The sequence below is a fragment of the Megascapheus bottae genome, chromosome 20 (genome assembly GCF_031878675.1).
Source record: "Megascapheus bottae isolate mThoBot1 chromosome 20, mThoBot2.hap1, whole genome shotgun sequence".
In the NCBI taxonomy this organism is placed as follows: domain Eukaryota; kingdom Metazoa; phylum Chordata; class Mammalia; order Rodentia; family Geomyidae; genus Megascapheus; species Megascapheus bottae.
The window spans coordinates 11730920-11757636 of NC_143528.1; the positions used below are offsets into that span (position 1 = coordinate 11730920).

Sequence of the window (26717 nt, forward strand, 5' to 3'; positions counted from 1 at the left end):
TGATCTCCTTCAGCTCTTACAGCTTTTAACATATTTAAAAGATTTTTCTATTTCATATTTCCAAATATTTCTTGGGAAAACTATCATTAATTCTCTGATTCAATCATCCTTAAAAATGTACCTTTTTTCCTCCCCTCTGAGTTTCTTTTAAGTATCTATAGTGAAAATATTTAACTTTTTCCATCCTTTTTTTTTCTTCCCAGAAACAAAAACTACAATTTATCATTTAACATTATTTCCTATATCCTAAAGGGAAAAAAATGTCATTCCAATGTATATACATGTGAATGTGACTGCATGGCCAGTTATTTTCTTTTCCAGAGTATATTTTAATAACTGAAAAATTAACACTTATATGGGAGCCATGATAAAAGTAACTATAAGGGAATATAAAACAACCCAACAAAAGTCTACGAAGTCCTAATCCTTTAAGATGCCAGAAGTTCTTAAGAATTCGATACTGAGAAAAGTATGTAGAAAACCAAAGCCTTAAGAGAAATAAGCAGATAAAGAAGTTTTGTTATGATGATACTAAGTAGTTTACATATTTTCCACTCTTGAGATTCTTTGTCCTCTCTAATCTTTACTAGACTTCTCTTTTTATAAATCATTAATATTGCCAATTATATGTTTGTCTTTCTTTTGCAAAGAATATAGGCAGGAGGTTGTTTTATTTTTCCTTATTTTTTTTAAGGACTTATTTTGCAAGCAAGTTCATAAAATTTGTTACTCTTCTGCAGAAACTCTCCCATGTCTGTCTGTTATGCCCCTGGCATTCTAATAACTTCTTTAAAACAAGAGTCATTTTTATGTCCTGTCATGAGCAATATATCATTCACTTGTAGTGCAATGGAGGGTAATAGAATAACAGAAAACCAACATATGGAAAGATTGGAACATCAATAGAGAAGATTCTTTTTTGCTCACCTAGGGCCTATCTCTAAACACTGAAGCTCAATATATAAACTAGAATTAAAAAAAATACATTTTTCTACACAAAGGAAGAACCCTGAGGGAACAACTATAAACAAAACTGGTACGCAGAACATTACTTCTCTTGAGGAAGAACAATTTGACCAAACGAAATTCTCATAATCTATAAATAAAAAGCTTTTCTGATCTAATTCCTAGCTAATTACTTCCTTACCTGAGTACCTAACTAATAAACCTAGTAAGTGCTACTTATTTCAAAAGAAATTCCCATGTACAAAATGATACTCATAGTCATTTCAAATAATTATACATTTTTTCACTTTCACTCAAAAAGTTAAACAGAAAATACACTATATTTCTTTCCTTTTACAGTGAAGCTGCAAATTCAGGTGATTCTTCTAGAGTAGACTTCAAGAGGTCTAACAATTCTAAGAACTGGTCCCAATCCTTTCCCTTCAAAGAAAAAAATATTGCTCACACTATATATAACAGTCATATGCAGCAAACAAAGAAGGCTAATTTAGATAAAAGACTTCCTTGGAATTAGCATCTTCCAAGTGTCACACTAAACTAATGAATTCTCAAAGAATGCAAAAAACATACTCTAAACCAATTAACAACACTGAATTTACTGGAAAAGGGAAGACAAGAAAGTATAAACTGCATTTCTTTCAAAACAACCTCAACAAATTTAATACCCAACAGTTTTTTTTAGAATAGTGCAAAAGGCAAGTAGAATTAATAATCATAGCTATGCTCATAAAATGTTCTGATCTAAAACTAGACAAGTAATTTTAAAACTTCCGGTTAGAATAATTTCAAACACAAAGGATTTCTATAAACCCTTCGCTCAAATTCACCAGTTTTTATATTTTGCCCATATACTTTATAACCTTTAGAAGTAAGTACATAATGGGTATTAATAAGGTTGGAATACATCATGATGTATCATGTTCTTGTCTTTAATGGTTCGGTGTCTGTGTCTTAAAAACAAAGATTTTTCTTTTATAATATCTTCTCATTACTTCTGCCAACACACAAGATATGTTTAAGACCCCCTGGGGTCTTCACTGTATAGGCAGATATTATTTATCTAAAGTAGCAATCAATCTCTGGCCAGACATGCTGAGACTCTTGAAAATATCCTATTGCTAATCAAATAAAGGTTTAGCATCCATAAATGATTCTTGTCACAATCAATCTTTACTGAGATGGTGGGAAATGATCACTCTCTAACAGTCTGCCTAAATTGACTAACAGGCATTTTATAGTAAGATAAAGACACCCCATCCTGCTACCCCCCCACACAGACATACATTCTTTATCACCCTCTCCTAATCCTACTCTACTGAATGTGTTATATAGCCCTTGCTGACATATCAGTAAATTAAAATAAGTTCACTGTAATAGTTAAATGTTCCCAGTTTCAGTTAATAGGAGCCACTTCAAAATGGTTTGTGGTCCTATGAAGTGTCTCCATTATTAATTTTTGTTTTAGTACTTGCCTAATTTTTAGAACAATACTGTTCAGTATTGTTTGATATCTTCCTTCCCTCTCAAACCAAAAATATCTTTTGGGCTGGGAGCATGGCCTAGTGGTAGAGTGCGTGCTACGGCTCAAGTTGTAAAGTACTAGCCTTTAGAAAGCCCAAGGACAGTGCCCAGGCCCTGAGTTCAAGCCCAGGATTGGCATTTTTTTTTCATGAGTTCTATGCATTTTAATAGCATATAAAGAAGAGTATCTATAAACAGGTGCAGGAAGAGGCTGGGCTCCACAGGTCCCGCTGCTTCAAGGTATTTTCTGCAGCAGAACTGCCTCAACTCGACTCTACCTCTACATACAATTCTGACGCCTACACTTCAATCCTACTCAACTTTTTCTTTTCTCTTCCCCCATTTCACACTATTTATTTTTCCCTTCTACATAAAAGCCCTGCTTCCCAATGCATGTCATATGCTCACTTCTGCATTATACTTAATGTTTCAGAATTACAATAGAACATACTTTTAAAAAGTTTTTGAAAATCCAGGGTTTCTTTGAAATTTTCCTTGCCCACTGAGTTAGGGGTCTTGTGCTAAAAGGCTACTTGAGTTAGTTACTCTTTATTTCCTTTAATACAGAAATACAGATGGACTAGGTTCCTAGGACCATTTAAATTTTAGTGTGCTCCCCCAATCATTGATATAATTTTATGTTTTAATAAGAGCATTAATATGCTTTTTAAAGTTAAACTTATACTAAAATGGTATACTTTAGAAGAATGTTAATTTTCTTATACATAATCTATTTCTGTGTTTTCTGGCTTATACTTCTTAGGTTTCATTTTACAAAAGCAGTTAAGTCTTTAAAAATGTCTTACTGTATATTAATAATCTATTTCTGCCTAACAAGTTTCTCAATGCTTGGCAGCTTAGAAGAACTAATATTATTCCATACAGTTTTGAGGGGGCCAGAAATCTGGGAGTGGTTAGCTGAATGTTCTTATTTGGCTTGTCTCAAGGTTGCAACCAAGCTATAGAATGGTGTTATTATCTTTCTCAAAGATGTAATGAAGCTAGAAATCTGCTTCTCAGCCTTCCTATCATGTGATTACTAACAGGCCAGTTTCTTACTGGAAAATTGTTGCTTATATATTTTTGTAGTTGAAAATTATACATTATTAGGAAATTGTATCTGGATCAGTAGTGTATCAAGTCCTTCAGAAGGCCATTAGCAAATTTTGAGAAGGTAAATTAAAAATCTTATTCTGATTTTTGTTAAAAAAAAAACAGCATCTCATCCTGTAGGCCAAGTTGACCTTGAACTTGTGATTTTCCTGCCTCTATATCACTTTGCATGTTGGAATGAGAAGACTGTACATGCATGCTGACTTCTTAACACAATGTTTAAAATAGTTTCATAACGCATTTCTTAAGCATCTAATGTAAATACATGACAGTAATTAGAACCATAGTTATCAAACCAAAAGTAAAAGATGTTTTTCTGGTCAACAGCACAGTGAAAATGTAGAGCATCCGTATGAAACAAGTGACAACCAGGAAGTGATGAAATGATATTCTATTTTCTAAGTGTCCACAAAGCATTTCACAGGTATCAAGAGCTATTTAAACAGAGTTAACTGGGTACTGACGGAAAAATAAATATTTTTATAAAACATTAAGATGAATTGTACATTATACAGTACTGTAATAATGCTTAACTTCTTAAGTGTCATAATTAAATCATGATTATATAACCTAATGTCCTTACTCTTAGCAGATACTCATGTTAATATTTTCAGAAGTGAAGTACCAAAATGTCTTCAAACAACTCTCAAATGTTTCAGAAAAGGAAAACAAAAATTATATAGAGAAAAGGATATTCAGGGCATCTCAGTTCCCACTGTTTGCCCCCACCCCCCACCTCACAGCTGGCACTCACCACTGAAGCTACGTTGATGTTAACTGGAGATAAGACTCTTGAGGATTTGTCTGCCCTGGCTTTGAACTTCAGTCCTCACCTCTCAATCTTCTCAGTAGCTAAGATTATAGGCGTGAACCACTAGTACTCAGCTAAATTTATCTTTTGATTGTTGTATCTAAGTCTACAAAATCAACAAACCAAAGAAACAAGGTTATTTATCTAAATAGCAGAACCCTCAATTAGCTTTTAGTTTTTTAGTAATCTTCCTTTCACTACTTTTGATAACTTATTTTATAAAACAGAAATGGCTTCCTTTTCTTCAGTACATTTTATGATTGCTAATCAAATAAATGAAAGTATACTCATAAAAACTGTATCTCAAGAGAGTGAAATTGTTCTCAGTCTTGGAATAGATCTCAGCCTTGGTCTGCCCTAAAATGCACAAAATTGGTGCAAAGTTATGACTGGAAGAGGCATTTTCTCCTCTCTCTCTTCCCCTTGTTTTTTCTCCTTCTCCTTTGTCTTTTTTTGTTATTACTGTAGTTTGTTTGATTGAGAGGAGAGAGAGAGAGAGAGAGAGAGAGAGAGAGAGAGAGAGAGAGAGAGAGAGAGAGAGAGAGAGAGAAAATTTTAGTGGAGTTTTCACTCAGGGCCTCACAGTTGCTAGGCAGGTGCTTTTTTGTTGCTTGTTTATTGTTTGTTTTGAAAAAGGGTCTTTCTTTGCAATCCAAGCTGCTCTGAACATCAATCATTCTGCCTCAGCCTCTGAGTCTGGGACTATAGGTACCCAGCCCATCGATACCTATCTAGAGGAAGACATCTCATGGTCCATTCCCTCTGACACTCTTTAGAAAATACTTCCTACATAAATTTCTGGAGTGTTAATAAATGCTAGTGAAACTATTTAATGACCTAGGTAGCAAGTAAAGGAAATATCTGAAATCAACCCAATTATAGATATGAAGAATCTAATGCTTTACTAAGAATATATAAGAGATTTATAAGATGATGGGGGGGGTGTGGGGAGGAGGGAAATGGGTACCAAGACATGTGAAAGGGTATCAATGTATGTGAATTAATGCACCTTCTATCTGGCAAATATCATGTAACCCTTTTACTAATTACAATTAAAAAAAAGAAAAAAAGAGATTTATAAGAAGCTACACAATCAAGTTACTTTGTTTAAAAATAAAATCGTAAAATGAAAAATAAAATCTTAATAATGGTGATACCTAAAGTAACTTATGAGGATTTACAGTATAAAGGAAATAGGTACTACAGAGATCTTCTGTATAAAATTATAAAATAGTTTTGAAAAATTCTGTGTACACACAGCAATCAGTAAAAATTTTTACAAGTTTTAACATCCCTTAGTAGGTTATGTCATCATCTAGAACTTCAATTTTCTTTGCACTACAGAAGCCTAGGGATAACAATTCTGAATATGTCTGTATGTAATTGATTATCTGCATTTAGTTCAATAACAAAAGACTAAATATCAAGAGAAAGTAAGTTTGTAAATATCTGAGGATAAAGCATAACAAAAGACCAAGAATTCTAAAGAGAGGACAATGAAAGTAATAGGAAAAAAAAAAGTATAAGTCAAACCAACTAGAGTAATAGGAAGCAAGTCAGTACAGCTAGAAGATAAGAAGGAAAGGGGAAATTATGAAACAATATTTCCAAGTATATAAATGGGTTAGATAAAAGTTTTAATTTTACTTTAAGTAGAATAGTAAATGAGGTGAATGGAAAAACCAGTTATTTTAATTTTTCCAGCTGCTATAAAGCCCTAAAGAAATGGAAACCATGCGCTTATCAATATTGAAACTTCTAATCATTAAAATGATATGGATCAAGAATAAGTATTAATAGACTAAAGAAACAGTACAGGTCTAAAGATATGTTTTTTAAGAAATAAATGAGGCATTTTATAATAAGTGTTAGCAAGATGTTAATAGATTGATAAACACTAGGGGGAAAAAAGGTAGAAAGTAACTTTCTGCCAAAATACAGTTCTTATTGTAAAGTCAAGTGTAAAACCCAAAACCATTAGAAGGGTAATTTTACATAAGCGTGGTGGCATACTCTATGCATTTTCTACACTCAACACACAAAATGCGAAACCTTATGAGATGGATTACTACTAGAGGGCTGGTTCAAATGGTAGGGTACCAGTCTAGCAAGCACAAGGCCCTGAGTTCAAACTACAGTACTGACAACAACATTATTTGTTCAACTCCAGAAAAGCATATAGTACCTAATACCAAGTAAATGCCTAACTCTGCACTTCATAAGACTAAACTAGATTTCACACGGAACAGTGACTAAATAGTAGGAATTATATAGTATATAATGACCATTTCTCATTAGAGTCAACTACTACCTTTTCTTCTATCAATTAACCTTTCCCTTGTATAGCAATGTTCCTAGTGATGAAGCAGAGAGGGGGTTAGTAAGAGCATCATCTCCTAAGGTCATTTCTCTTCCAAAGTTTCCTCCAAGGCCTTCTGAGCAAAGGGGTATAATTCAATTTGCCTTTTACTATCAGCATGCATATTCCTTGTTGACATCTACTTAAACAGCATGCTTGAAGGAGTTAAGTTTAGGTGTTAGGATAGTTCTAGAAATACCAGTCATAAAAGTAGGGGTTTGTTTGAACAAGATTTTTGTTTTTAGGCTAACATTTATTTGGCAACAAACCTGCTCCAGTTTTCTTTGCCTCACTGAATGAGTAACACAATACAACCACACTACACTACACAATGAAGGTGAAGTTACAGCAAGAAAGAGATAGTATTTGGAAAATTGCCAGTAGTAAATTCTAAGAGCAAGTTTCTTTAATTATGTGCCTCCTCAATCCTAAATAATTGCTATTATTCCTTTCATTCTACCACTCAATAACATCGCTTATTTTTTTAGACAGTAAAACCTTATGCCATATATTCAGTGACTTTTTATAGTTTTTTAAAAAATAGTTCTAAATTAGATAAAGTAGGAAAATACTTGCCGATGGGTGATTCCAGTCTTAATGCGGAGCTACAGAGTAAATGGCATTAAAAAAAAAGATAATGAAAAAGCATGACTGTAGACTTGGCTCCCAGTTACCAGTTGGTAAAGAGCAAGCTATTGCTGAGTTTTTTTTAGTCACAATTATTAATTTCAACTGAAAATATCCAAAAGAATAATTGATACTTTTAATGACATTTTAAAAGCTAAAACAAAGCTGGGTGCTGGTGGTTCACTCCTGTTTTCCTAGCCACCCAGGAGACTGAGATCTGAAGACTGACGTTTCAATTCAGTCAGGGCAAGAAAATCTGAGAGACTTATCTCCAATTAACTACCAAAAATCAGGAAGTGGGGCTGTGGCTCAAGGTGTAGAGTGAGCAAAAAAAGTGCAGAGCAGCACCCAGACCCTGAGTTCAAATCCCAGGACCAGCACCACCCCCTTCCAAAAAAACAAGACTAAACTAAACATCCAACAGTTATGTTATGTATACTAGTGTGTGACTATTGCCCGCAACTAAACACCTACTTGATACAGAGCCTAGCCAACCCATGCCACCCAACACCTAAATGATGAACCTGGTCATGTATTTTCATCACTAGGCTTTAATGAGAAACCCAGGAGCCTAGACTTTTATTTCTGTCAAGACATTTCATTTTATCCCACCTTCCCAGAGCATTAGTGGAGAGATTACATAGGGATTGTGAACTTCTAGTCCTATGCAGCAAGACCACCAGACCCTCATATCTCCTTACTGGAATGGTGTCTGAGGAGACCTAATAGAGAATCATGTCTTTCAATACCACTCAATAGTAATGAAGCCATTCCCAACCTCATAATGTCAATGGAGGTCATATGGGTAAAATAATAAGGAAGTACTATTTCCTGGCCAGAAAACTATCCATAGAGTCCTTATAGGGAGACAGAAATCCTGCTCCTTCTGAGGTATCAAAATTGACCAGGCAAGAATCATATACTTCCACTTACAACTGACTATAAGGAAACAATGCTCCAAACCCTTGTAGTTTTCTTGACAAAGCAGTGTAAAGTAAAAACGAGTAAAATTAAGCCAAATAGCTTTAAGTAACAGCATTTTGCACCATAATCCAAATGTTCACTACTTGCCCTACACCAAAAAGTAGGAACTGAATAAAAAAGAAAAACAGGAGATAGTCTATTAGCTTCCTCTACCACTGCAACAAATCATAAACTTAGTCACTTAAGAATAAACTTATTGCATTACAGTTCTAGCAAAGTCAGAAGACAGCAGTCAGAAGTCTGCCACAGACTTTACAAGATCTAAATATACCAAATTAGAAACAGAAATTGGCAGTGTGGATGAAAAAAATTATTGTGCAACTATATTCTGTGCAGAAGAAACTCAGTTGCAATATAGTAATATTGGCAGGTTAAAAGTAAGTGGGTAGCCACATACATACCATGAAACCATCCCATGGGTGAAAAAATAAAGACAAACAAAAAAAAATAGGACAGTCCATGTCAACATCAGATAAAATAGACTTCAGTGGGGAAAAAAAAACAAACAAACATGAGACACAAGGCTTTATGCAATGAAAAAGGGCCAAATCGCCAAAAAGGTGAAATAATCCTAAACATGTATGTACCAGACAACGGAGCTATAAAACATATGAACAAAAACTAGTAAAGGAATAAAAAACAAATCTATAATTATAGTTAGAAATCTAATTTACTATTCTTTACTCATTGAAGAACAAGACAAAAAAAAAAATCAACAAGGATAAGGAAAAGCTCAAAAACACCACCAACCAATAGAATCTAACAAAGACTTCTAGAACACTCCATCTAACAACCTCAAGAATCATTCTTTCCACACATCTATGAAACATACTCCAAAGATTAAAAATCAGTGGTTTAAAAGCATTGTTGTGGGGCCAGGAATTTGGCCTAGTGGTTAAAGTGCTTGCCTAGCATGCATGAAAACCCGGGTTCCGTTCCTCCTTACCACATGCATAGAAAAAAGCCGGAAGTGGTGCTGAGGCTCAAGTGGTAGAGCTGTAGCCTTGAGAAAGTCCAAGGGCAGTGCTCAGGCCCTGAGCTCAAACCCAGGTCTGGCAAAAAAAAAAAAAAAAAAAAAAAAAAAAAAAGCATTGTTGTGCAAGTACAACAGAATTAAACCACAAAGCAATTGACAAATCTCAAAATACAACAAATCTGAACAACATAGTTCGAAATGGCTCATTTGTTAGAGGAAATCTAAAAAGAAATAGCAGAAAACTGAATTAAGAATGCATTTTTAAAAATAAATAAATAATTTGTCCTTAAAAATCAATGATATTGACAAAGAGAAAATACAAATTAGTAATATCTGGCATGAAATGGGAAAGACTACTACAGACCCTACAGACATCAAATGCTTAATAAAAGAAAAATACACAAAAAAGCCTATTAAGAATTAAGATAAAATTATCCAATCCTTTAAAGACATATACTATCAAAACTTGCACAACGAGTTTTATAATCTGACTAGTCATATCTATTAAGTAATGGAGAAGAGGAGGAAGAAAAAAGGAGGAAGAAGAGGAAAAAGAATACCAATCCAAAAAGGTAAATTCTAACAGAAATTTAGAGATAAAATAATAATCGTATCATATAATCTCTTTAAAGAAAATATGAGCAAGGGAATACTTCCTAACCTATCTACAAGGCCAGTGACACCTTATTTAACAAAACTAGAAAAAGACACTGTAAAAAGGGAAAAGCTACAGAATATTGACTCCTAAAATGAGAATGTTCTGTACCTGGATTACGTTAGTGTTGTTATTCTAGTCAAGATCATATGTTAGTTTTACAAAACATTATTATAAGGCGAAACTAGTGATGGCTACAAGGAGCTATTTTGTATTATTTCTCTCAACTGAATGCAAATCTGCAATGTCAAAATAAATGTTTTATCAGACTTTCAAAATATAAGTAAATTCTAATATTAGGTCTTCTTTTAAGAATGTAAATATCAGCAACAAAACTTGGCTATATAAAAATTTTAAAGTACCATTACAATAGCTGCAATTTGGTTACAGTTGAAGCTCTATGTCTAACTACACTAAAAGGCTTTGAGAAGAAAGTTCTGTGATGAAGTAATTTGAACAGAAAGAAGGGTAAGAATTTCAAAATTATTTATATGTATATTATTAACTGTAATCATGTAAGGCCTATTTATATTTGAGCTCCTTTTCACCTATAAATAATTCAAATGTTTATTATGTGTTTCAAATTATTTATATTTGTCTTATATTTCCTTATAGATTTGAAATATTTTTCCAGTATCAGGTTAATATTGACCTAGCCTACTAATGAACTCAGCCTGAGCACTAGCCCTGAGCTCGTCAGCTGAAGGCTATTGCCCTACCTCTTGAGACTAGCCCCACTTCCTATTTCCTAGAGGTTAATTGGAGATAAGAGTCTCAGGTCCTTTTGTGCCTGTGCTGGCTTTGAATCTTGATCCTCAGATCTCAGCCTTCTGAGTAGCTAAGATTACAGGTGTGAACCACCATGGCTGGCTTCTTTTCTTTTCCTTTCTTTTTGCTTAAAAGATGAAACTATCTAATAGAGAGGTATTCTTTTAATAAATGTCATCATATATTAAAGGGTTAGCTCTGAGTTTACAAACCAGTCTGATTGTATTTTTAGTTTAGGCAAGACCACATCCTTCCAAATGAAAAAAATAGATTCAAAAATACCTGATGTGCAGATTGTATAATCAAACTGGGCAGGCACATGTCTCAATAATTCTCCTTAAGACTGCATATTTACTATGTGAAGATGAGTTGGATAGTAACATGGATCTCTCAGCTTCATGGGAAGAGTCAGTGCCCTTAGAACAGTACCTGGTTCAGAAGCATTCAGGAGGTTGTTGCATTTTACATTTAAATGTCTAACGTAAAGCTTAGATTGCTTGCTGCAAACAATATATAGAGCAATTTTGTGCAAACTACTAACAAATAGGTGCTAAGGAGAATTTAATTCACTTTTATATAAGCCTTTGATATGTTTGTTCACTGGGACAAAATTTCTAATGTCAGATATGGTCTTTTAGTAAAGGTATTTGCTTTATATGCTTCTCAAATTATTTTTATATTTTTAATATTTCTAATTAATAACAAAACTTAAAATTATCCTATTCATTTCCCCAAATCAAACACTAGTTTAAAATTTAATAAAAAATTAGTTTGATTTAAAATTTAATATATTGTAGTTAACTTTAAAAATTAAAAGATTAATATTTTCAACATATTTTAAAATGAATAATAAGTTCTATTCAACAAGTTTCAACTTTATAATAATATTAAAGGAAATTTTTTTAATCAGGATTTTTTTTAATGTTCCCCTCATAAAACCATAGTTGAGAGTAGTATCAAGTTTTTCTTGAAAAAAAAATAATAAGAAAATGTACCTCATTTTCTTTATAGAATACATGCTTCACAACTGGACTTCTCCATAAATGATAGAAAGTTCATTCATACAAGGGAATTTGTGGTAGATCATGTAATTCACAGCATGACAAGAAGCAGTACTACAATATGCAGTACAATATGTATCTTCAATATGCAATACTTTATTGTAACTAGCTGCAAAACAGTAACAATAAAAATGACCAAAAGAGGTCTGACATCTAGGAGTCTGATACGAAAGCTGTAGTTTATTCTTTTCAGAACAATAACGTTAGAGGGGCCAACCAAGAAGTCTACCAAATGCAGTCAAGAATTCAATGTATATTTTACAAAATTAAGAAAAGTAAGGGAAGAGGTAGGTTGAGAGTGAAGGGTGAGAATGTTGAAAAGGTTATACTGGTCAAGATGTATATACATAAACTGCTTTGTTAAATGGCAATTCCTTAGTATAAGCTTCTCAAAGATACCCACATATCACCTTATCTTACCAATGAAACATTTTTAAAATTCATGCATAGTTTGCAAGTAATCTCAATTTTTAGGATTAGAAAACATGTTAAGATGTTATAATACATAACATGGCATCAAATAATAAACAATGAATTAAAGATTATGAAAAAAACTGGAAAACATATACTGCTAAAGTTTCCAATGGCAAAGTTAGATCTATCTAATCATTCATGTATTCTTCTAAGTCCTGAAGTAGACAAACAACATAAACCAAAGTCAAAATTCTTATCTTTCATTCCATTGGAGCAAAATAAATAAAAACAAAACCAAAAAAAAAATGTGATTTCTGATACCAACAAAATCACCAAGTAAACCAAGTTAACTAATGTGACTGTTGTCAGGAAGGGCTCTGAAGTATAAACACCTGGGCAGATTCACGACGGTAATGTTCTGGAGCAGTATTCACTCCAATAGCACACGCTAGCTCACACACAGTCGAGCACAAATCAACAGACAACAAAAGCATGCAAGAGAGAAGCCAGATCTAGCTCTAGAATTGGATTTTGACCAAAGACATTAGGGAACACGGTGAAGATTTTTCTGAATATAAGGTTAATTATTTAGAAAAACTACTTGAGCTACAAGTGAAGAGAAATAAATGAGGTTCAGAGAGAACTACAAAGCCGTTGTGTCATGAAAGGTGAAGGGATGGACAAGAGTTAAAGCAGTCATGTTGATGAGAAATGTATGGATGGAAATCTCAAAGTACAGCTGACCAAATTACCAGTGGAGGGATGGGTTGGGGATGGGAGGAAAGTTGTGAACAAAACACTGTATTTTGATGTGAGCAACACTTCAGTCAAACTGAGGCAAGTAGAGTCCAGATCATTTAAGACTTCATAGATTACAGATTTGGGCTCTATGAAAAATTGTAGAAAGCCATAGAAGATCGGACAAGCAAATACTTTTTGTAGGTATCTTTAAGAAAAATTACCTTTCTCTCTACTAATTTTACCTGAAATGTGGCTCTTCAAAGTCAAGAACAGACATGTGTGGGCTAACACTGAATATGAGAAACAAGTACAACTGCAATGAAGCCAATAAAATGACTTCAAATTCACAAAGCATAAAAGCTAAAAGCAGTATACCTAAATATGAGGTACTAGACTATTGACTCAAAGCATATCCACAGATTGGAACTATGAAGAAACTCCAAATTTAAGCTGCAGAATACAATTCTTTCTAGGAATACCTATGCTACCAAATTAAGTGGAGTGTGTGCATGCGTGTGTGTGTGTGTGTGTGTGTGTGTGTGTGTGTGTGTGTGTAATGTAGGTACTATATACTATACTAAAGAATTTTATTAAATTTAATGATTTGACTGAAGCAAATCAAGAGTGTTAAGGCACTTTTACTCAGAAAAAAAGTCATGAAGTACATCACAATGTCATTTGTAGGTAGGAGACTTACAAACATTTTTTCTGCATTATTTCCTGGCTTCCCCCAGTTTCTTTTTCTTTTTTTTTCACCCATCATGGGGCTTGAACTCTAGGCCTGGGTCCTGTCCCTAAGCTCTTCAGCTCAAGGTTCTACCACTCTGAGTCACAATGCCACTTCCAGTTTTCTGGTGGTTAACTGGAGATAACAGTCTCAGGGACTTTCCTGCCTGGGAGAGCTTTTAAACCATGATTCTCAAATTTCAGCGTCCTGAAGTAACTAGGCATGAAACATCCAGCTTTCTGAACGTATTTTTTTTTTTTGCCAGTCCTGGGGCTTGAACTCAGGGCCTGGGCACTGTCCTTGGACTTTCTCAAGGCTAGAGCTCTACCACTTGAGCCTCAGCACCATTTCTGGCTTTTTTTTTCTATGTATGTGGTACCGAGGAATCGAACCTGGGTCTTCATGCATGCTAGGCAAGCACTCTACCACTAGGCCAAACTCCTGGCCCCTCTGAATGTATTTTTATAACCACAAAAACTACTCAAAATAATTTGCTACTTTTAAACTCCATTTTCATAACACAACAACATCTTCCTGAATAGTATATATGGACTGTTTCAGATTTTTTTATATCCTTGTTTTTAAAGAATGCAGGCCAGGCACTGGTGGGCTTATACCTACAATCCTAGCTACTCAGAAGGCTGATTTCTGATGATCACAGCTTGAAGCCAGCCCTGGCAGGAAAGTCTGTGAGATTTATCTCCAAAAATGCAAAAGTAGAACTGTGGCTCATATGGTAGAGCTTTGAGCATAGTTCAACAGAGTATAATTCAACATGATATATATCAGTCTCTTCAATTACTATTCTCTTTTACGTGCCTAAATGTATTATCCAAATGTGCTATATAGCAAATGGCTATATAGTAGGGTTCTTTAACTGTGAAACTAAGGGCATATTCTTATTTCATAGCCTTGTGAAACTCCATGAATTCTTTACATAAAATGGAGCAGTAACCAAGCATATATTTTTAAACATTCTATAAAAAGATATTTTCACTTAGTCAATTTCCTTTAAGGAAGTTTTGTCCATCACACACTAATCCATGAAGGATGGGCCATTGGAAAGAAATTTTCAGCAAGTATATTCCTAAAGAGAAAACAAAACTTCATGAACAAAAATTCACTGTCTACTAACAGAACTACAACTGCATCTGGAATAGTAACAATCACATGAAACAAGTATAATAACTCTAAAATCTTACTTTCAAAAATGCCCTGTTTTTGTTTAATTTAATTTGTGATGCTGGGGATTGAACACAGCACCTTGTACAAGTTAGGTAAAAGCTATACCACAGAGCTACAACCCAAACCCACATCCCTTTTTAAAAATCAATGCCTAATCTTTAAATTTAGCTTTGAAAATATTAGCTTCCGTCATAATTCTATTTGAAAAAATTGCTCAGTTAAAATAGTTATACAGGCAGAAAAACATATTGAAATATTTTTACCTAAGTGTTATTTTGCTGTATTATATAATATGAATGTAGAACTAACTTGTATTTCCAACAAAACTATTACTAAACTTAGTTTTGCTTTTAAGTTATATCTGAAAAGTTGTTTACCATATTTGAAAATAGATTATTTTAAAAAAGAATAATGCATAAAATCACTATTATAGCCAAAATAATTTACTATCTTCATATTTAAGCAAACTACAAAGTTGGATGGCTTTCAAAGCATATTTAATAAGTAGAATATCTATCCTCTAAGAATCTTCCGTCTTCAAAGCTCTTTCCCAATCATCTTGCCCATAAGTCATCACAAATTTGGGGATAGCTGCTTATTCTTAACAACTTATATTTCGGCTTTGTCTCTTAACAAAGTAAACGTAGATCTAAAAGCAATGATGCATCAAATGAGTGGAGTCATGAACTGATAGGCATTGAGAGTTGGAGAGGAGGAAAGGTCAGAGGGAGGACACAGAGACAGTCTTGCTCAGCAAAATAATCTACTGCACCTCTGTCTCTACAAGCCGTATTCCTTTGAGCAGAGACCTGCTCTTATTACTTATTGTTTTGTTAAAAGAAAAAACTGAAGAGGGCCTAAGACTATGTATTTTCATTTCATTATTTAGAACTATATATTTACATTTAAATATCTTTTATCTATACTGACTTAAATAGCTTTATTCTTCTGAGGACTGACATCTCGATTCAACAATTCAATCATCTAATCTATATTAGTTGAGATTAATTGAGTTAGCTGTGATTATATTAACTTTAGCACAGTGAGAATTTGTGCTTCTATGCAGAATAATTAAGGAAATTTTCATCCATTTTAAGAGCTTTCAGTATATAAACATCTTCTAATCATCTCAAAATCATTGTTAAAAATATACAAGCATAGGTTCTAAAACTTAAGTGAGAACAGAAGGCTTATTTTCTTCAAATAGAGCAAATATAAAAGACAGTTAAAAGTCATTTACTTTCACATAACTGAAAATAATCCAGTTAGCTCTGCAGTGACAAAAAGGTTCCAAATCACAAAGGTCAGTTAAATAAAAGAGGGCAAAGGCAGAGGAACTAAGATACTAAGAACAAAAACAAAAATAGATCCACTGCAGAATTCTGAGAATGAAGATCAATGAAAACAGCTGTTCAAGAACCTATCAGGCGCAGCATTATTTTCTCTATTATTTCTAGAGGTCTTTTCTACTCTAAAACTACCCAGTTGCCAGCTCTTAGAATCTGCTTTTATAAAATGAATACTTAAACCAAAAATCTGCATTATCTGAAGTAAAAAAGAAAGATAATATATTGTCCCAGTTAAAATAAGCTGGCTGGCACAGTAAAAAGTGACAATATATGACAACAATGTAAACAGGACGGCAAGAGGGAAGCAGCTGCACATTTTACTATCAATCCAAGCAATAAGGCAGCAGGTTGTCTTTCTCATCAAAACTACTTTTATAAGTGATACAAATGTCCTTGCCTGCTCAATAGTGAAGGTCTCAAAAAGAAACAAGTAAGAGGATAAGTCATAGGAACACTGCAATTGAAACAAGAAAGATAAAATAGGAGTGAATAATATGTACTATGATTTATTGCTATAATCCCAATATAAGCAATCTTATTGCTTATGTTTATGGCAGCACTACAATTCATAAGATAACTATTTGGTCAATAATAAAAGTATTAATTATATTTTCTTTTAGTTCCAATAGTGGAAAAACAATTCAGTACATGAAGATTTTATTTAAAAAAAAAAAAAAAAAACAAGCTAGTCAATTCACAGAAAAATAACTTGGTAGCTCTCCTTTCTTACCTGTAAGGACAGCTTTTGCTGAAGGATCTGCCAGGTCCAGGGCTGATTTCCCATCAGTGTTCCGAATGTTTGGATCAGCTCCGTGCTGCAGCAGCACTGTGCAGGGAAAGCAGAAACAATATCTTACCTCAGGGATACAGAGATTATTTACTGGTAAGTGTCGCCTCGGCATGGTGTAGGCATAAACATACATTGCACAATTTTTTCTCTTTCAAGAAAAAAAAAAGGAAAGAAAGAGAAAGGAAAAAAATAAAAGCACTGCAGCAAAAGATCTTCTCCAGAGGAAAGTGAAGTTGGCAACTTATGGTACAGTATTATCACATGACTTGACATCATAAACATGAAAGTAGAAGAATCGTGCAGTATACAGTTTTGATTTGCCTCCTTTGGCCAGCAGTAGGGGAAGCTATGTGCTCACTGACTCACACTGGGAACTATGCTAACTGTGAACCTCCCCTATCTTTACTACCACTGTGGCTGCTTGTTGCTGCTGCTGCTTTACTGCTAAATTTCCAAATGCTTCCTCTCCTCTGTATACTTGTAATACTGAGCAGCCTTTTAGTGGCTCACCGCTTACATATGAAACCCACCATAACACACTGGCTCGATTCCAAGAAGTTTAACAGACACAGCAATGCATGCAACTATAGTTGCCTGCAGTCATGTTGCAAAAGGGATCTGTCTACTATAATAATCTTTCCAGTAAAAAAATTTAGACATACAGAAGCATTATAATATCATTTATACCAAGAATATAGTCACCATATGTTTTATAGAAAGCAGCTAAAACGAAGATATGTAGATTTAGAGGCTTTTATGAAAGACCTAATGACTATTGAAGTAAAACTCAGGTATCGTATTTTTCTTAATTCCAAACATTTCTGGGCTACCTCTGGCATGACAGAGGAAGGTATGAATGGCCAAAAAAGTTTAACACCAGTCAATGCGAAATATCAAGCTTTAGAATTACCTATATGACAAAACAAGTAGAAAATAGCACATAGACCTCAGGTCACTGTAAGTCACATATGAAACATGCTTCATGTTTAGACTTGAATCTCAACCCCAAAATATCTCCTCATGTTATGCAAATATTCTCAAGCCCCATATACCTGAAATCCAATCCAAAAGACTCCTGATCTAAAGTATTTCAAATCACAGATACCAACTTGCATACTGAAAAGTCTTAAAAATGTATAGTTCAATTACAAGTTTTAAGTCATAGCATTGATATGCCCCAATTTTCATTAACAGGTCCATACTAAAGCATGTGCATTCTTTTGAAATATCCTGACATTATTTTTCCTTTAGTGGATTAAGTCAAGTCAATGGCTTTGTTACAGTGTATAAAAAATACACAGAATTAACTGGGAGACAGCAAAGGAAGAAATAACATTGCCCAAAAAGAGATAAGACTCATAACCTGACTTATGTAACTGTAACCCTTCTATACATGACATTCACAGTAACAATGAAAAACATTTTAATCATTCACAGAATTAAGACACTGCTAACAGTAGTGAGCATCAAGCTTGGATACTTTCAGACTTGGGATCTAAAGCTATCCATGATTTGAAACAATGCAGTAAGATCTTACATAGGCTTTTTACAGTATCCCCCTTATATGCAATTCCATTTTCTGTTGATTCCATACCAGAGTCAACTGTAAGACAAATTAGTATATGGAAAATTCCTTACAAAAAACAATTCTTTGACCTAGTGGTAGAATGCTTGCCTAGCATGCACAAAGAACCAAGTTTGATTCCTCGGTACCACATACATAGAAAAAAGCTGGAAGTGGTGCTGAGGTTCAAGTGGTAGGGCTCTAGCCTTGAGAAAGTCCAAGGTCACTGCTCAGGCCTTGAGCTGAAGGCCAGGACTGGCCAAAAAAAAAAAGAAAAGAAAAGAAACAATTCTAGGTTAGCCACATGGTTTAAGTGGTAGACCTGAGTTCAAGCTCTAGTACTGCCACTCTCAAAAAGAAAGAAGAGAAAAAGAAAAAGGCGGGAGGAAGGGAGGAACAATTCCCCCATTTGAGTTCACACTATGTGTAACATTCTGGGTAGGTGATGAGATTTCACACTGCCTGGCTCCATCAGTGCAGGAGGTGAATTATTCCTTTGTCTGGTGTGTCACTGAGTAGTCATCTGGTTATGAGATTAACTTTGCAGCCTTACTGCATACAAGCAGTACAGTGCTTGCATCTGAATAATCCTTAATCTTAATAAAGGCTCCCAAATACAAGAGTAGTGATGTTAGCAGTTCAAATCTACAAAAAAGAAGTCATATTTCTTTATGTGAAAACATAGAAGTTTTCGACATAAGGAAAGAAAAAAAAGATAGAACATTGTTCTATCTTTAAAACTATACATAAAAAAAGAAATTTATACTGGGTATCGCCTCATATCTAATTATCAAAATAACTGTATTCATTCCATTTTAGTATTAGTTATTATCACTAATCTTTGCTATTGTCACTAATCTCTAATATATAAATGAAACTATCACAGGTGGTATATATTTATGCATAGTAACGTATAATCAAAGTGAAAATAAAGTTCACTTAGTCCCCAAGTTTGAAGGGTCCACTATGAATCTTAGATGCAGCACCTGCAGATAAGGAGAAGGGATACTTTATGTGTATTAGTTAATTATTAGACATAAGAAATGAATATAATTATCCCTCCATATAGTTATAAACCAATTTAAGAGTTAAGTAAAATAATCTTTTATAATAATGAAAAGAGCTTTATCATAATGAATAGGGCTTTTTACTTTATCATAAAGCAAACTCAAATATCAAATAAAAGCTATTTACTATCTCTGGCTTTACTTAGTGCTCCTCTGAGGGTAGGAAACCCAAAGAAAGCGCCAGCATGAAAAGAGGAATTCATTTCATACTTTTTGAACATCAGAACCTGCTTAAACAAGAGGTAAATAAATGTAAATAAATATTTTTACTTAATGGAATTTAACAATGCTATAATGGGAACTTCTGGTGAATATAATGTAATCCTTCTATTAATTACAATAGAATATATGAAAATAATAATAATAAAAAATAAAAGAGATCTAAGACCTCAAATCTTTTCATTATAATCAGTATTATATCTACTCTGGTCTTCCTGTTTTTTAGAAATATGCCAGTACAATGTAAGTCACATCTGAATTTTGTTTGGGGCCCCTTTCTAAAATATTATTTAGTTATTTTTAATTTTTTTAATGAGAGATAATAGGTGCATTACTTCTCACACACTGATATCCCTTCTCATGTTTTTGTCCCCATTTTCCTCTCCCAACCCCTCCCCTTCAAATCATCTTGTTTTCCCCTTCCCTTTTTTATTCATTTAGTTTATTTCTTTTTGCCAGTGTGGGGCTTGAACTCAGGGCCGAGGCACTGTCCTTGGGCTTTCTAAAAGCTAGTGTTTTACCACTTGAGGCACAGCACCACTTCTAGCTTTCTCTGTGTATGTGGTACCAAGGAATCAAACCCAGGGTTTTGTGCATGCTAGGCAAGTGTTCTACCAGCAGGCCATGCTCCTGGCTGTTTTGGGTACCTTTAAAAGGAATCACTGTTGAGCTTGCAAGACAGCACCCAGGCCCAGAGTTCAAGCCCCATGACGGACAAAAAAAAAAGTCTAAAAGGAATGACTGGTTTCTTAAAATGTATGTCTTTTATGCCTTTGAGGTCGGAGCTCTCTGTCACTGAACCTGATGACACTGGCACATCCACTGGAGAAGGTATTCTTTTATAGTTAACACAGAAGATGTGAGGCATTGTGCTAATTTTTTTTAAAGGTTCAAACATTTTTTTCTAATACTTTTTATCAAAAGACAGTAATACTAAAAGTTGAGACCATAATCTCCAAAAGCTGTCTCGTACATACTGTTCTTGGGGGATTTGTGTGCAACTATTTTCTAACATGGAAAAATGACATATACACAAGCAGAGGCAACAACAATGACAGCTTTCAGGCCTGCCAAAGTGTACTTGAAATGTTGCCATCTAAAATTCTGCTGCTTTAAAATTTACTCTCAAAGTTCTGAGCTACCAAAGAAAATAATAAAAATGATTAAATAATTACAAATTCATCTTGCATAGTCAATATTGACAATATACTAATATAAAATAACTTCTACAGTAGTAAAATGCCACAAGCAAAGCTCAAAAAATGCACACATAAAGTACAATGTATGGTTTGACAGGAAAACAAAAACCACAAGATCTGAATAATATCCAGTACATAAACTGAAGAGTATTATGGCCATTCAAAATTCTCTTATACTATTGTTTAACCAAATGAGACATTACAAATCCCAAATCCCATCATCTTGTTGCTCTGCTGATACACCTGATATACCTCAACTCTATCTCTTTCTGAACAAAGAGGGGTGGAAAAAATAAACAGCAAACAAACAATGGAGAGTTAAAATAAGGGTAAGATAAAGTATTTAAAACCATCATTTTCAAATGGCCCTTGCAACTAGGTTTTCCCATTTCTTATGCATTAAGGTACTATAATCCAGATATTTTTTAAAAGTAACTATAGCTATGTTTAATTTCATTCCTCAAAACTACTACATTTAAACATTTGCATCATTTTAAGACTTGCAAATGTTTCAACATTTTTGCAAGGCCTCAATATGTCAAATTCTTTTTTTTTTTTTTTTTTTTGCCAGTCCTGGGCACTGTCCTTGGACTTTCTCAAGGCTAGAGCTCTACCATTTGAGCCTCAGGACCACTTCCAGCTTTTTTCTATGTATGTGGTACTGAGGAGTCGAACCCAGGCCTTCGTGCATGCTATGCAAGCGCTCTACCACTAGGCCAAACTCACGGCCTCAATGTGTCAAATTCTAAGACAAACACAAAATACTTCTATGATAAACCATATTTAACTACAGGCATTCTTAATTGATTTAAAAAGATAGAAACAATATGAATTTTCAAGCTAAAATTATAGCAAACCTTTCAATATACATATCAAAAAAGTATTTAGCTCTTTATACTTTAAGTAGCAAGACACACTATAAAAGTATTAAAAATTCTGTTTATGTGAATTTAGAAATACATTGAGTCTAAAATTATTCAGAGTGATACTCAATTTAAACTGAAGTTATGTTTATATTAAATGTTTTCCAAGAATTCTGAAGTGTCTCATTGTTTGCGTACAGATATTCATACTATATTAAATTTCAAAAATTCAATCACATAAAGGAAAAAGTTCTTTGGTTTTTAAAGCAAACAAAACTTAAAATTTTTAGCAAAACCAAAGGGCCTAATTTTAGCTAACAACCTTCAATTTACAGGACTCTGACCCACAAAGGCTTCAAGAAACCAACTTTTAAAAAGTCATTTATTTTTTCATTGAACACATACTTTACTTAGTTTATATTTTTTAAATAATAGTTTATTTGTCACTAATAGTAAGTATCAAAATTCAAGTAGCCATTGCTATTTTGTATATAAGTAGGCTTACATATTTTAAGCACATTTAAGAGACAAGTTTTCAGTAATGGCAGATGGGTTTATTTGGACCTCTCTTAAATTATAAGCAAATGATCAAAACTAGATTTCACAACAGAAGAAAAGGTACAACTTCCTAAACTCAGCTAAGAGCTAATAAGTCAGCTAAATATTGCAGTAGAAAGTAAAGAGCAAAAGGAATCCAGAGGGTAAATATGTTTGGAAAATGCCATTGTATTCTGTTATATCTCAAGCCAATGGTTGTCTTGCACATTGAAAAGTATTGCACTGCTGATGATTTTGGAATAGATTCTATTCAACACTAAAATTTCTTGTTTGGAGATTGAGAACAAGAAGACTAAAGCTGGATCAGAGTCTGAGAATGGAAGCCTGGAGATCTTTATGAGACTCCTTCTTAATCAGTATCTGGTAATACTAGCATACACATGACATCCCAAGCTATATGGGAGTTTAAGATTGGTAGGATTATAGTTCCAGAATAACTTGAACAGAAATACCCCCAAGAATCTATCTCCATGACATATATTATTGTACTGTCTAAAATATTATATTTGCTATTTTCATACAATGTCAGCAGAATGAATGTGAATATGGAAATTCACATTCAAATAGATAATGTTTCTGATATGGTTTCAGATTCTATAACTATACTGTCAAGCGTGAAGTATCAAAGAATATTCACAATTACATATGAAGACTGTCAATATATTCTTCCCTTTCCAAGTGTAAATTTGGATATTCTTCATATTTCAACTTGAGAATTCTGTCAAAACACTGCAACCAGTAGCAGATATGAAAATAGTTAACTCAAATACTAAAGCAATTTGCATAAATAGAAAAATAGTTCCACTCTTGCAATTATTTTCATCTCAGAAAATAAGTGATTTGTCATAAATATTGTTCATGCTAATATATAATGGATTTTTATTTGTAAAACAAATTAAGTCTTTAGTTTTTATTTTAATACAGTATATATGATGCACAGCTTTTTCTAGAAAGCTCAAGGATTTTTTTTTTTTTTTTAGAATGCAATGAGACTAAATGTTTGGGAATTTCTGGCCTTGAATAAGCATATGTCTAGACATATACTAAGAAAAACTAAAAACAAGTACACGGTCTGCAGAGGAGATAGTAAGTACACATAGACTAAGTCTCCTTATGTTTAAAAAAAACTTAGAAAAAGAACTTAGACGTCCCACAAATGTAACAAAGCTTAAGTACAAAATTCAGGATGATTTTAAACCAGCCAACTGAATTATCTGCTATAATAAGAATAAAATTTGCTCAGAGGAAGATAAAGTAAATGCTTCATAGTTACTATAGCATTTATTATTGTGTCCAAACTTGTTAGTGTACAAAAAGGAATGATGCCACCTAGAAAAAAGGTAAGAAGAAAATCACTAGAAATCAGAGCTTAGGAGCTGGATTTAGTTAGCAAGGATTTTGAAGCAACAATTACTTAAATAATTTTAAAGACTTAAAGAAAAACAGACGGATACTCTAAGAACCAAGGAAGAAATTACAGGATTGATTACAGAATTACAGAGTTGATTTACATTATCTAATTTCAGAATTCATTATAAAGCAACAGTAATAGATACATTTAGACTAAAGATACATACGTATATATATATATATATATGGAACAGAAGATGTCTCAGAAATAGACTAATATATCTAAAGTCAATTCATTTTTCAATAAATTATGATGGATTTGATTATACAGAAAAGAACAAAAACATCAAATAACTTCTACCCTCACTATACAAATTTGAGTGGGACAAAAGACATAAATGTGGCTAAAACAACAAAATGCATGGAAAAAAATAGAAAAATAATCTTCATGACTTTGGGATACGTTAGAAGAAAAAAATCCTTGAACCTTATGATAAACCACTGCTAAAAGCAGTATACCAAAAAGCTGAAGATGCATTGCCATATGACCCAACATACTACCCTGTAGTATGGATATTACACCAAAAGAAACAAATGGAAAAAAAAATCCACAACAAAAACCCTCCAATGTCTATACAAAAGATTTGCACAGAGAACGGGAATACAGCACCACAGTAGGATGTCTCCCAAATAAATGTGAGACCCTGATTTTACAAGAATATAAAATGATTTACATATAAATATTTAGGTTTGTTTATATTACTCTATCAACAAGGAAAAAGCAAATTGTGGCATTTTCATACAACAGATTACTACTCTCAATAATAAAAGGAAACAATGTCAATAGGGATAAGATCTCCAAAATATATTGAGCAAAAGAAATCAAATACCGGGGCCGGGAGTTTGGCCTAGTGGTAGAGTGCTTGCCTAGCATGCATGAAGACCCGGGTTCAATTTCTGGGTACCCCACATACATAGCAAAAAGCCGGAAGTGGTGCTGAGGCTCAAGTGGTAGAGTGCTAACCTTGAGAAAGTCCAAGGACAGTGCTCAGGCCCTGAACTCAAGCCCAGGACTGGCAAAAAAAGAAAAAAAAAAAAAAAGAAATCAAATACCAAGGTACAGATATAGGAAATAAGAAATCAATCTTAGAAAATAGATTAGGTACTACTGAAGGTGACAGAATAAAGAGGAGATTAACTGCCAGTACACAGCAGAAAACCTTTGGAGTGGTGAAAATGTTCTAATATTTTTATTGCGGTACTGATTTCAGGGGTATATAACATTTATCAAACTCAAAAACTGCACTTAAAATTAATTCCTTTTACTTCATTAGTATAACCTCAATAAAGTTGCTTTTATGTTGTAACTCAATATACACTCATACTTTGGTTTAACCACAGACTAGGTATCAGTGGAAGGGAAAATTATTAAAGTAAAGAATAAACTAACAGGTATTTCACGAATGCATGGAGGAAGTGGGGCTGTGGCTCAAGGGGTAGGGCACTAGCCTTGAGCTGAAGAGCTCAGAGACAATGCCCAGGCCCAGAGTTCTAGTACCCCGACCAAAAAAAAAAAACAAACAAATTAAAAAATAAAAAAATAAATAAAAATACAGCATGGAAAAAAATCACACTGACAGGATGGAATGAGAATGCGTCCAACATACTATGAGGTCTTAGAAGAAAAGTTAAAACAACAAGAAACATATTTAAAGAAACACTGTATGTTATTTTCCTAGAACTATTAACAGGAGACTACAGTCTACAGATTTCAGAAGCCCAATAAAACAGGATAAACTCATTAATTATTCAGAAAAATGCTTTCAACATATATATTAGGAACTATAAGAAAATACTTGGTAATTCAATAGAAAACATACAAGTACATAAAGATCATTTCTATAGTCTTACCTTAACAAACATATAATATTACATACAGAGTGTCTGAACCAGAGATGTAATTACAATTGTTTCCATGTATATTTGTAAAAATGCCTCAATTATTCTACAGCTAAAAAATCATATTTTTAAGATAGACAAGTGAAACCAATTATGTTATGCTATAGTTTTTAAAATATTTTAAATAAATAGGAAAAAGGAAAGTAGATATATTCAAAGGGTTTTCATAATACTACATGTAAACAAGATCCACAAGTCTAGGTAGGTTTGATTAGGATCTCTCACCAGAACCTCCCAATCTTTTTAACTCTGAGATATAAATCTATTATATTTTTTTTCTTTTTGGTGCCAGTATCCAAACATGAACTCAGGTCTTTGCACTCTTGTTTACAGCTGGTGATATACCACTCCAAACCAGCTTTTTGCCTGTTAATTGGAAAGAGTTTCAAAGACTTTTCTAACCAGACTGGCTTTTAATTTTAACCTCAATCCTACAAGTCTCAGCTAGAATTAGCAAAATAGGCCACTGGTGCCCAATAAATATTTTCTTTGTTAAACATATTTGGTGGGGGGGGGGCGGGAGTTTGGCTTAGTGATAGAGTGCTTTCCTAGCATTCACGAAGACCCGGGTTCGATTCCTTGGTATCATATACAGAGAAAAGCCAGAAGTGGTGCTGTGGCTCAAGTGGTAGAGCTCTAGCCTTGAGGAAAGCCCAAAGACAATGCTCAGGCCCTGAGTTCAGTCCTCAGAAATGGCAAAAAAAAAAAAAAAAAAAAAAGTATTTTTATCTTTACATTTAGAGTTTCTTTTCAATTAGTATGTACTTCAATAGCACTATTTTAACATATAAGTATTAATTTACATTATTTGAATTCTAACATTCATAATAGAGAAATATTGTGTATTATCAGATTAAATTTGAGACATAAGAGCTCCTTTTTCCCCTAAAT

At 33.6% G+C, this 26717-nt stretch overlaps 1 protein-coding gene across 1 annotated transcript in view; it reads right to left on the reverse strand.

Moving 5' to 3' along the window:
* The window catches only part of Tnks (tankyrase), a 138426-nt gene that overhangs the window by 85995 nt on the left and 25714 nt on the right, over positions 1 to 26717 (reverse strand). Inside the window, exon 3 of the mRNA XM_090353971.1 lies at positions 16988 to 17083. Coding sequence (XP_090210097.1) covers positions 16988 to 17083 — 96 coding nt within the window. The remainder of the gene's footprint in view (positions 1 to 16987; positions 17084 to 26717) is intronic.